This window comes from Artemia sp. Qi Xiang Cuo, chromosome 3 (genome assembly GCF_049724085.1).
Source record: "Artemia sp. Qi Xiang Cuo chromosome 3, ASM4972408v1, whole genome shotgun sequence".
Taxonomy (NCBI): Eukaryota; Metazoa; Arthropoda; class Branchiopoda; order Anostraca; family Artemiidae; genus Artemia; species Artemia sp. Qi Xiang Cuo.
In genome coordinates, this window is record NC_142796.1 from 75057440 (window position 1) to 75070754 (window position 13315).

General features: G+C 33.9%; 1 protein-coding gene across 1 annotated transcript in view; it reads right to left on the reverse strand.

Annotated features, from left to right (window-relative positions):
- LOC148954528 (uncharacterized) overlaps nt 1-12515 on the reverse strand; it is a 28637-nt gene extending 16122 nt beyond the window's left edge. Inside the window, exons 1-2 of the mRNA XM_089086577.1 lie at nt 12290-12515; nt 1728-1945 (exon numbers count right to left, since the gene is read on the reverse strand). Coding sequence (XP_088942703.1) covers nt 1728-1945; nt 12290-12472 — 401 coding nt within the window. The 5' untranslated portion in view covers nt 12473-12515. The remainder of the gene's footprint in view (nt 1-1727; nt 1946-12289) is intronic.
- Nucleotides 12516-13315: the final 800 nt, after the last annotated feature.

A 13315-nucleotide genomic window follows, 5' to 3' on the forward strand; every position in this document is an offset into this window, starting at 1 on the left:
GTTACTGATACCTGTGCTGTATTTTCCTTTGTCTGTCTTGGGCCACGCAGTGAGGAATCCTTTAAAAATGTCTGGATGTGGTCCAGTAGAAGACTGTATTTTTGTGTCAAAGATGCCTCTTAACAGAATTTCCAAGATGTGATGACGGCAAGCTAGGCATAACAACTCTCTTCCTAACATTTGCTCTAATATGACGCATGTTCCTTTGAGTCTTCCCGTGTTGGATGCTGTAGTGTCGAAGCACATTACCTTGACGGTGCTGGAAAGACCCCATTTATGTAAGCATTCATATGCGGCTATGGCTTGCTCCTCTCCAGAGCTGTTTGCTGTTACAGGAACTCCCAGCAACTGTTCCTTTTCGCCATATAAATTGCAATAGCTATTCGCTCACATTGTTCATTTTTTAAAACACCAGGTAAAAGTTTACTGGTTGAAAACCCCGGTTGTCTAAATGGACAACCAGGAGCTCTTTTTCAGGAATATTTACTTTATCAAAAAAAAATTAGTATATTTTTCTCTGAACATTTGCCTTCAATGGTGTAATGAAGTTTTTGAGACTTTGTACTCAAAAGAGTTAAGATTTAGTGCTTCTAGAGTAGCTATTAAAATTCTCGTGGCATTTCTATTGGATCAATCTAACAAAAACATTGATCTAACAAAATGGAAAATTTCATGTTTAAAATGTCTTTAAAACTCCTGGCAAATGAAACTCTCATCCTCTTGCTTTTAGATGGTCCTGGATCTTCTAGTGCTTCTTCAGTGACGTTCATTTCCTCCAAGATCCCAATTTTCTGGTAGATGCTGCCTACCAGGTTCAATGTTTATGCTGTTTCCTTTTCCTTTTTACCTCTCTCAAATAGAACTTTCTTTGGTAAACTAGTCAGGTAATCTCCATAGAAGAAAAAGATAGAATTTGAACAAAAGGCTCATTATGCTTGAAAATTGAATTTCAAAATACTTTTTGATAATGAAAAAATATTAATTCCAAGACAGATTATGGAAAAACCCGTTAAATTCTTAGAATACCCCAAAGTGGTTCCTAAAGGTACCAGGTTGCGTTATTGGGACTAAAGAGTGTTGTAACTCTGTTTTCCCTAAAATGGCAACAATTATGTATAGAACATAAAGCTTCACAAATAACATTGGCTTACTTTTGAGATATTAAGCAGGTTTTATTATTTACCATTCTGGAGTTACGGCTCCACTGGTCAGCTTTTTAGCCAAAATTTTGGATTTTTTGGAATTTTGAGCGATGAGCAGCATGGGTTAACGTCGCTTAATCGAGCTCAAATTTTGGTCATCTCAAGATCTGGAAAGGAGAATCATTTTGTGGGGTTGAGACAAACAAAATTCCCACATCGATTTTTTGCGGTCACCCTAATATATATCTATATATATTTATATATATATATATATATATATATATATATATATATATATATATATATATATATATATATATATATATATATATATATATATATATATATATATATATATATATATATATATATATATATATATATATATATATATATATATATATATATATATATATATATATATATATATATATATATATATACATATATATATATATATATATATATATATATATATATATATATATATATATATATATATATATATATATATAACTTCATCTGATATATGCCAATTTTGGTAAAAGTCTAAGGTTTTGAAAAGGCTAATTTACTTGCACATACCCTGTTGTTAAATCCTTTGCAAGAATTCTGCTATTAATACTTGAGGTGTCAGTTGATGAGCCCTGAGGTGTTTCAATACCAAACGGAGAGTAGAGTCTGGTTGGAGTTCGTCCTAAAATTTGTTTTGGGTTGCCAGGACTTTTTCTTATTTTTCCTGATGCAAGAGGAGTGTATACATTGTCTAGAAGGTATCTTCTTTTCGTTTTCCTTTGAAAGGTCTAAAAAAAAAATTGAATGTTTAGCTTGCATACATTGAATGTAATTACTTTAACAGCAGCATAATTTCACAAAAATAATGTGATATAAGTTTTCAATAAACAATTCTACCTCTTTACCACTTCCATATCTTATCAAAGTTTTCCTTAGCTCTCTCTCCTTTGACTACTATTTCCTAATTTCTGTTTTGCCTGATTATTGTTTATATTATATGTTATTTTAATGTTTTCTTAACTATTAAATATTGTGTTCTAGTACTACTGCTATCTCTATTGAATTATTTGATTTCATTTTGTATTGTAGATCCAAGTTTTATAGCCTTTTATGTTATAAACTGGAGAATTAGCTGGACACTATAAATACATAAATAACTAAAACCAAAAGAAGTTTTCAGCAATTCTGAACAAAGCTCTACCAAGGTCTGGTTATAATAAGTGCCAACGGCTTGGAATTTTGGGGGGAATTCCCAAAAATAGCTGCGCCCCTCTATTAATGACAGGTTCATTACCTGTTCAAATTTCGACAAAAAACGTTTTGCATCCATTTTAAGTTCTCAACCTTCTCTTTGTCGGTTTTAGTTAATTAAAATGTGATTCCTGTTATTTTTATAGAATTCTAAGCCATATCAAAGCTTTTTCAAAAATTTAAGAAATACATTTACAAATCTTCAAAACCTTATGAATTGAGACTCAGCAAAGATGTGAGGCTAAAATCACTTTTCTTATGTCTCATTTGAGCAGAATATCTATTTTGTAGGTTTCACTTTTACAACACAAAGATTGTTAAAGATTGCAAAATGTCAGTACTCCTCAGGAAGCAGAAAAGGTGGAGATAGGTGCCTCAAAGTATTTTTTTTAAGATCATTAAGGCTCTGGATGTATTCTTGTGAGTTTCATTGACCAAATTGAACTGCTTTACTAGATATCAAAAAACCTACAAACTAGAATTTTACCCCCACTAGTGAAAAAAGCAATATAGTTCTGTATTTATAATTTAGCAAAGCTTAAACCTGGCTATTCAATATGTAAGTTTAAGATGATTCTCAATTATGAATTTATAATACAGTAGAGGTATGCACAAACAAGTTCTTTTCTAATCCAACCAATTTCCTTATTCAACTTCATGTTTTGCCCATTGGGAAGGCAAAAGAAGTATGGAACATCCAAAAACCAGCAGGAACACAAGAGCTCCTTACAATCAAGGTTTCCTCCTGATGTTATGATTTTCAGTCCAAAGATATAATCCCTCTCAGACAATGCAGCATTTTTTGCTGGTTTCTCACTCCTTGAGCTAGGTGATGCAAGGGCATTATACAAATGGTTTAGTAAGGCTGGTCTCCCTTTTGAAATATATTTCCCCTTCAGGCCATCACAGTGAGCTTGGCCACTTGTCAAGTTGAGTTCTCTCCTGTTCCCTTTTCTCCCCATATTTAGCATTTCAACTTTCTTAGAATTACACTAAGTAACAATTTGATTGGTAAACTGATAAGAAATGAGAATGATTACAATAATTTAAATAATAGTATCCATTTGATTTCAATAAATACAATTCAATATCCACTCCTGGGCTGTATTTCAAAATTTAATTAGCCTATTCAAAGTGCAGAATATCACAAGCAATTGTCTTTCAATGGACAATGTTAACTTAATAATAAGAAAAAAAGCTGAACAAAACATTTAAAAACAACATTTTTTTAACCCACCTTTGATCTGCTTCTATAAAGCAGTGAAATGTTACTTCCCTTTTCTCAGCCAGTCTGTCAATCAAAGTGGGTAACAGCACAGGAACCCCCAAAGCAGCAAAATTAATCAAATGGTATATGGTCCTTTGATCTGATTTTTAGTATTTGTCAAGCAGGAAGACTAGAACATTTTAGCCACTGCTATTTCCTGAACTTATATTAAAAATTCTGCTTCAATTAATAGAAAAAACAAAATTCATACTTTCTGGTGATGTAATTCGCATTAAAAATGAATTTCTCTGTATCAGGTTCAAGCTGAAAGAAATTAAATGATTTTTCTAAGATATCTGGGAAATTTGGTGTTGACTTTTAGTTTTCTCTTGTTTATTCAGGTCTACTATCAAAGTTCTACAAATTATATCAAAACGACCAACTTAATTCGAAATAGTTTGGCCATAAAATCTAAAAACGTTTATAATGGATGGAATAGGGCAATTCTTTTTAGTATTAATGGGCCCTAACGAAAATCACACCATAAGATTCAGCATATCAGAAAACCCTGCTGTAGGAGAAAGTAATACAGGAAATTTTTTTACATGGGTGGGGAGTAAGGGGATGTCCTGCCATGACTTGAAAAACAGTCAGAAAATTAAATATAAGCAAGTTTGCAACAGAAAGTAAGGAGCAACATTAAAACTTAAAACAAACAGAAATTATTTAGAATATGAGGGGGGACTGTCCCTTCCTCAACCCTCACTATATACATCAAAATTTGACTTTTGTCACAATTCTTTACGAAAGAATGCTCAAACACAAGGGCCATTGAATTTGAATGAGAAGCATCTTTAAAGGTCTTTAAGATTTTAGCATAAAGAGCAAGGATTGAAGAAGGGACAGTTCCCTCATATATGGAACAATTTCTGCTTGTTTTAAGTTTTAAATGTTGCTCCTTACTTTCTGTTGGAAAAACTTGTTTTTATATAAATCATAATTCAGAATATTCTCTAGAGAACAATTTGAACAGCCTATTCTCTTATTTATTATAATTTGAACTTAGCCTATTCTATTAGAAGTCATTCTTCTTTCTTTTAAAAAATTGCCTTTATTTATTAAATAATTTTTGCAGCCCAAATTGTTACCTAGAAGCTCAAATCATTTTTAGTTGTTTTTTTTTTTTGTTCCTCACAGAGTAGTTTAGAATAATCCAAACCCTCATTAAAATTAAGTTATAAGCACGGAAAGACTGCCTACACATAATTTTCAACAGAGACATGGCTATAGCATTTGTCTTCCATGATGAAAAAGAAAAAATTTTGACCAGCTGTTAAACTAACAAATACAAAAAAAATTAATGGCTGATTATTTCTGTGAAAGGAATAAATCCACCAAATCTTATCAAAACATATGACTATGGGAGTCAAATGATTTTTGTTTTCTTCTGTTGATCTTGTATAGAATTAATTAAAAAAAAAAACTTCCAAAAAAGGATTTTTTCTAAGAAAAGTCAAAAGCCACACTAAAACTTAGGACAAGCAGAAATAAGGTCCTATAATAGTTCAAACTTAAAACAATTCTACTCCAAGAGGAGCGCCTTAGCTACGCCTTTGAGTTCAACTGAGACAGACACGTGCAATCACCTCGATTGACCAAAACAACACCAGTTGATGTTAGCTTTTGCTTTGATTGAGACCAAATTAAATAATGAGTGATAGTGAGATAGTGATTGGATTATTGGACAATTTAGTTGATGAGGTTTATGATCATTAGAGGTGTGGAAGGCAATATAAAGCTCACTCGCGTTGTAGAATACTCTCAAGTGAGAGTGATCCAACATATGGCACTTGGAGACCAGAGTTTCAAACTCGTGCTCGATATGGCTCTCGGAGCCCTGAAATTAGTTCTAGGAATGAAAAACCTTGCTCTCGGAACCCCATAAAAATCCATGACACAAAGTGGAAGGCTTCTCTGGAAAAGCACAAAGGTAAAAGATTAAAAGAAAACACGTCAAATGAAGCTCTATTCAAAAAGATTTCTGAAGAATGCTCTGGTACCAAAGAGGGCCCCAAAATCCATAAGAAACTTGCCAAAGTTGCAAATAGAGCTTTCTATGAGCCTTTGGAAATAGAGAAGCTAAAAGATTTATTTCAGCACCACCCTAGGCCTGCAAATACTGAAAAAATTGCTGTTCCAAAGGTGACTAGTGAAATTTGGGCTACTCTCTCATCACAGGCTAGACAGAGGGATGTGAAGGCACTTCAAGTGCAGTGGACAATTGTTCACTCAACATCTTGTGTTTTAGAGGCAGCAAATGCAATTCTTGAGCTTGAAAATGAGCATATCAAAGAAAAGGTTGTCAAAAAACCTAACAGATGCAGTTCACATGCTTGGCCTCACCCATTATGATCTAAGTCTAAAAAGACATCATGCAATGAAATTTGAAGTGAGCCCAGATCCCACTGTAGCATCAGCTTTATGTGCTCTTTCAAAGTCAAAGAGTTTCTCTTTGGCAAAGATGTTATCAAAACAATGTCTAAAGCTAAATCTGTTGCAGATCTGAAAAAATCATTTGGAAGACCAAAAAACGTCAATGGGGGCCTACTGTTATTGCTGATGGCAGAACAAGGCCCCCGTCCAAATTATCACAGAAGGCAGGGCCAGGACTGTGAAGAGAGGTCCAAATTCCAGAAAAGGGATCACAAATAGCAGGTATGTACTATTTAACATACCCTGCCCTTGATTTTTATTATTTGGTGTGAATTTCAATAGGCAGTCACAACATTTGGCTGATAACTTTAAAGCAGGGAGAATTAGTAAGTACGTCTCAAAATGGCAGTCAATAACCAGTGATTTGAATATTTTGAATATTGTAGCCTCAGGCTATAAGATTTAATTTGAGAAAACACCACTAAAAGCTTTGAAAACAAAAAACAAAAGTTACAGTCCCAAAGAAAGATGGGTCTACTTGGTTTATTCTGAATCTTAAAAAATTAAATGAAAACATTAAATATTACCATTTTAAAATGGAAAGTTTTCATTCTGCAGTTCTTTTAATGATGAAAAATTGTTATATGGCCTCTATTGACCTAGTCAATTTTTATTATTCAGCCCTGTTGACTTTGATGACCAAATGTGGCTTTGTTTTGAAGTAGACGTTTGTCATGCATTCACTTCAATGCCAAATGGCGTATCATCTGCTTCAAGGGTTCTTATGAAACCCATTCTCTCCCTGTTTCAAAGAAAAAGTGTATTTGTTGGTGGTCTATTTAGATGATTCTCTCCTTCTGGGAAGGTCATATTTAGAATGACAAAACAATGTCTATGAAACAGCAAAATTACTGTGAGAGCTGGGTTTGTGATCCACCCAGAAAAGTCAGTTCTTATCCCAAGCCAACTAATAGAATTTCTGGGTTTTATGTTAGATTCACAATCAATGCAAATTTTCCTGCTGGAAAAAAATTTAAAAAGGTTATAAATTTGGTTTCAAAAATTCTTAGTTGAGAATTGACTACGATTCAAGAATTAGCCAAAACTCTAGGCGTTCTTATTTCAACATTCCCAGCACTGGAATTAGGGCCTTTATATTGCCAGAAAGTGAAATCATTGAAAACTCAAGCACTAAAGTATGCAAGGGGTGATTTTGCGACAAGGCTAATTTTAACATCTGATGTAACTTCAGAGCTTCAATGGTGGTTGGATATTGCCAATCATGCTTCTAAAGCAATTGACAAATATTTGTGCAGTGATGTATCAAAACTAGGTTGGGCACTTGCGCGGATGAATATTCCATGAAAACGGCCACAGGTGAATGGTCCTCAGAAGAGAAAAGATTTGATATCAATGTTTTAGAAACAAAGGCTGTTTATCTGGGATTTAAATGTTTTGCTCAGGATATTAAAGGCATACATGTCCGGCTGCATTTTGATAATATAACCACAGTAGTTAACATAAATAAAATGGGAGGATCAAAATCTGAGTTTTGTAATTATTTCACAAATAAGGTCTGGCAACTAGTATTGCAGGGAAAAGGCTGGATATCTGCAGAGCATATGCCTGGAGTTGCTAATATTGCAGATAAAGCATCACAAAAATTTGATAATGAAAAAGAATGGAAATTGGATTCTGAAATATTTATTATTTCGAACTTTTTGGTTAGTCAGTCAATATATATTGATTTGTTTGCAACTAAATTAAATTATTAGACTAAACCATTTGTTTCTTGGAGACCAGATCCAGAATGTTTTTTTGTAGATGCATTTGCAATGAGTTGGAAGCATTATTTTTTTATGCATTTAGTTTACTTTTGAGGACCCTTTAGAAGGTGGAAACAGATCAGGCCACTGGTTTTTTGATCCTTCCAAACTGGACCACACAAGTCTGGTATCCCTTACTCTTAAAACTTTTAGTAGGAAGTCCCATACTTCTACCGAATGATATTTTTAATTTGTCTCTCCTACAGAAACCAACCATGCACCATCCATTGTCCAAGACATTATACCTAGTGGCTTGTGTCGTCTCCTGCAAAGGCTTCACTACCAAGGATATTCTCCTTCCGCAGTCGATATTATCATAGATGGAAGGATGGCGGCATTCGACTAAGCACCAGTACAGGGTTAACACTGAAAAATAGATCGACTTTTGTGGAAGAAATACAATCCAGGCCTTGGAGGCAACTCTACCAGAGACTTAGACCTTTCTTAAAGAACTTTTTCACTCAGATGTTGGATACAGTGCTATTAATACTGCAAGGAGTGCTTTATTGGCAATTTTACCAAGCATTCAGTTACACAGTAATCACATCACCAAGAAGTTCATGAGAGGTGTCTTTAATAGAAGGCCTAGTCTACCTGAGATTTCTAGTATCTGGGATGTAAAATGTGTATTTGATATCTTTAGACTGCCAGCTTGGGATATTGAAAATCTTCAATTAAAGACACTAACACAAAAATTAGCAGTTTTATTGATTCTATCAGCTTGTGAAAGAGTTCAGTTTTTGGCCAGTTTATCACTTAGTAATAACATACATAATGATGATGGAAATTTTGATTTTCAAATCAATGTGTTGTTAAGAACAACAAAACCAGGCAACCACAAAACAGTAGTTAAATTTCGGCTTTTTCAAGAGTTGTCCCTGTGACCAGTGATGCACCTAGCTAGGTATATTAGAATGAAGTCAGATCCAAACAGAAACAATGCACTTTTTCTTACATATCATAAGCCTCATACTGCTGCATCCAAGTCACCTATTTCTAGATGGAAAAAAGAAGTTTTATTTCTTGTAGGTATAGATATCAGTGTTTATGGTGTTCATAGTACACAGTCTGCCTCAATGTCCCACCTTATAGCAAGAGAAGTTGACATGGATCAAATTGTAAAATATGTAGGCTGGACAAATGCCAAAACGTTTGCAAAGTTCTATAATAAACCAACTGAAAGTGGTCAGCAGTTATCTGTATTTTGAATTTACTCACTGTATTTTATTATATTTGAAATATCTTACTATAAATGAAATTGTGTACAACAGCCTGTTCTTATGAATAGGCCTATTATTGATCATTAGTGTTGGTTTAGCTCGTGCTGAACTTTAAAATCTCAGTTGAACTTAGAGGTGGAGCTGAGGCACTCCTCTTGGAGTAGAAGTGATAAATTAAACAAAAGCTTACTAAGTTTGAATTTTTGATTGTAATTCTACTCCAAAGAAGGAGCACCAGCATAGCTGAGAGTTCAACTGCCCTCCCAATTTCCCTTCCTGTTGAACTCTCAGCATTTCATCATGAGCTTAACCACTGCATATTACAATGACTTTAAAATACTGGTGTTGTTTTGGTCAATTGAGGCAATTGCATGCATCTGTCTCAGTTGAACTCTCAGCTATGCTGGCACTCCTTCTTTGGAGTAGAATTACAATCAAACTTCAAACTTGGTAAGTGTTTGTGTAATTTATCAATTAAATATTAATATCCAAAAAACAAAGAGAACCAAAACATAACAATAAGATACTAGAATAAATAATCACACCAACCAAGACACAAAAACATCAAACAGATACTGATATAGATGAATAAACTAATCTTAAAATGAGTAGAAATTAAAATGAATACTCAAGTCATAGGCCAAGTTAAAACAAACACTAACAATTAAAAACAGGAGTTTGGTTACTGCCTCCCAACATTCCTGGACACATATAAGGCCTGTTTTTTAGCACTAAGATCTTACATCTTTGTGCAAAGATTACCGTTTTTTTACTCCTCCTTGTTCTAAGATCTTACAGCTCACTGATATTAGCAAAAAGTGTGAAGACTGCCACTGTTCTGCCATATAGAACAATGATGATGAGAGAACTTTGATGATCTACTCATCATTGTTCTCAATCTGCTGATCCGAGCAGAATGATGAAAGACATTTGCACAAAAATAACCAAAGATGTAAGATCTTTGCTCAAAGATTTCACTTTGAAGCGTTTTCTGACAAAAGATGTAAGATCTTAGCACATTGATGAGTGAAAAAACAGGCCTATATTGTAGTTTGAGTTCATTATAAAGCTCAATGTTCCACAAATTTAAACTGAATATCCTTAGCTGTTCCCAAGATATGGCAGATATGACATATTGAAAATCTAGAGGTACATAGTGTCATTTTATTTAATTGAACATCTCCCTTGATAACCTATTGACATTTCAAATGAATTCCCTTTACTTTTCCTGAGATATTGGAGATATACCCTTTTGACATCCTGGATGCATGTAGTATCTTTTGATTTAGTTCAACATCCTCCTCAAAATTCCCTGAAAATTTCAACTTACTACCGGTAGCTATTCCTGTGATTTTGCAGACTTGCCCTTTTCATAACTTGGATGCACTGTGCCTTGTGATTTAACTCAACATTCTCTGAAAGCTTCAACTTAATACCCTTATTTTCTTCTGAGATATTGCAAAAATGCTGTTTTAATAACCTTGATGCATACAATGTCTTTTGATTCAGTACAATGTTCCCCACATCATTCCCTGAAATTCTCAACAAAATAAATTTAATCATTCCCAAGACATTGAAAACATGCATATTTTGACAACCTGGCTGCACATAGTATCTTTTGATTTAGTTCAGTATCCCTAAAAGGTTCAACTTCATACAATTAGCCATGTTTAATATATTGCAGATACACCCTTTAGACAACCTAGATGTACACATTGTCTTTTGATTAAGTTCATCATCTCCATCAACATTCTCTGAAAGTTTCAACTTAATGCCCTTAGCAGTTCCTGAGATATTACAGATATACAGTTTTGAAAACCTGGATGCACAAAGTGTTTTGTGATTTAAGTTCAACATCCCCCTTAATCTTTCTTGAAAGTTTTAATCTAATATCCTTAGCTGTTACTGAGATACTGTAGCTACACACTTTTGACAACCTGGTTACAGAGTCTTTCAATTTATTTAGACACCCCCCTTAACATTCTCTGGAAATTTCAGATTAATAGCTGTAAGCTTTTCATGAGACATTACATATATTCCATTTTTATGCATGGGAAATATGTTATTTATAAATGCATGGGCTAGCTTATGTATTTACACATTAGGGAGAAATTGGGTAAAATTCTACTTTAGCTACTTTTGTCTATCTTGAAAAAGGGTTAGGTTAGAAAAACAAAACTTACAGGGATGGGTCTACAGGCTAAAGTATGTCCAGGGAAGGTGTTTGAAGTACCTACATCCACTCCTTCTCCCTCAAGAGGGTTTTGAAATTTGCCTATTGAAATTTGACAAAACAACATTTTACCTTAATTTTCAGTTATTAGTTTTTTTCTCTCTGGCTTTAGTTCTGAAAATGCAATTCCTGTTATTTGAGCAGAATTTTAAACCATATTAATGTTTTTTTTTTTTCAAAACTTAGTAAATGTATTTGCATATCTTTCAAACCTTATAAATTGGGATTGAGCAAAGTTCTGAAGCTGAAAATAATTTTGTTGTACTTCATTTATGCAGAAGATCTATTTTGCAAGGTTTCACTTTTATAACATAGAGATTTTTAAAGGTCATCTAAGGTCAGGACCCTCTTGAGGGAGGAGTGGAGGTAGCTACTTCAAAATACCTTCCTGGGACATACTTTAGCCTCTAGACCCATCCCTGAAAGTCTTTTTCCAAACCTAACCCCTTTCCAAGACAGCCAAGAGTAGCTAAAGTAGAATTTTACCAGAAATGGCAGTAAAAAATGGGTTAACTAGCCTATAGTTATTCTGTATAGCCTACTATGAAGTAAAATTGTTTCCTTCTTAGCAACCCCAATTCTAGGCTTATATCTGTCTCTATTGTAGCATGTTTCCTTCTGATGAACTGCTATTCTAGACCTTTACTATTAGTAGGCTACATAGCCTAGGCTAGGCCTATGCAATGATTTAAGCAATGAAAGTTTATTTCTGATGAAAATGAGAGGTAAGCTTAAACTTTACCCCCACTCCCCCTAATGTGCAAATATATACCCTAATTGGTATATATAGTGGTGGGGGTGAAATTCACTTCTGACAATAATGATTATTAGCCTAGCCTATAACTGTAAATAGCCTAGCATAAAAAAAGGCATCAAGTAGTATTTTCACTTTATTCGTAAGTTGATAATATGAACTACTGAAAATTTACCCATAAAACAAGCAAAATAATTCATTAGCCTACCTGAGCAACCTTTTTCCAAGCTATTTCAGCTTCAGTGGATATGATGTTTCCCAATTCTTTTGACTTTGAGATAACAGATATTGCAGCCCTTTGTGGCAATTCAGATGAATCTAACTTCTTTCTAAGACTCTTTCTTATATTACTGATACAGTTAGTTGCATCTTTGAGTCCCATGTCTGACATGTTTCTTTTTTTTATTTCTTCAGTAGCTTAGTTCAAAATTTGAATGATTCGTTGTGGAAGAAGATTAGATCATGCAGAGTTGCCTATGAAAATACTCGTTGAGCAATGCCGAATGAGTGAAAAAACGGCATTCTTGCGGAATCCTTTCCACCGAAATGGGGTAAAACTTGTGGTAAATTTTGAACCCTTATAGTCGCACCGATTTATTGGCAGCACGTCGGTATGGATGAAATTTTGGCGGCTCTCCAATGGTCTGTCTGTATGTAGCTTTATGCTTCTGCAGTGGTTTGTTAATTTCGGTGTACTTAGTAAGCTAGCGTTCTATGTAACTTTGTAAAAGCCTATCAATATTGATTTCTAACCAGAAAATGTGAATAGGAGCTTATACACAGAATAGGCAGTGGTGTATATAAAGAGGGAGATTGGACCCCCCAGAAATATAACAATGATTTTTTAAAGAGCCTATTCTATCACTTACAACAGTCCTCTTGATTTTTTGCAGTATATTTTGATAGTTTAGTTGAAGTCAGAGCAATAAAAATTTTCCCTTCAGAGATTTTAGACATTTATTATAAATATTCACATTTATCACCTATCTCACGTCATGACACATAATTTACCATCCCCTTTGGTAATTCTATCCCTGTACTATAGTTGTCAGCGTAGCTCTTCGCAAAATTCTCGTTAATTATCAAAATCAAATAAAAGAAAACAAGTTTTTTAACTGAAAGTAAGGAGCAACATTAAAACTTGAAAAGTACAGATATTATTCCGTATATAAAAGGGGCTGTTTCCTCCTTAACGCCTCACTCTTTATGCTGAATTTTTTTATTGGTTTAAAAA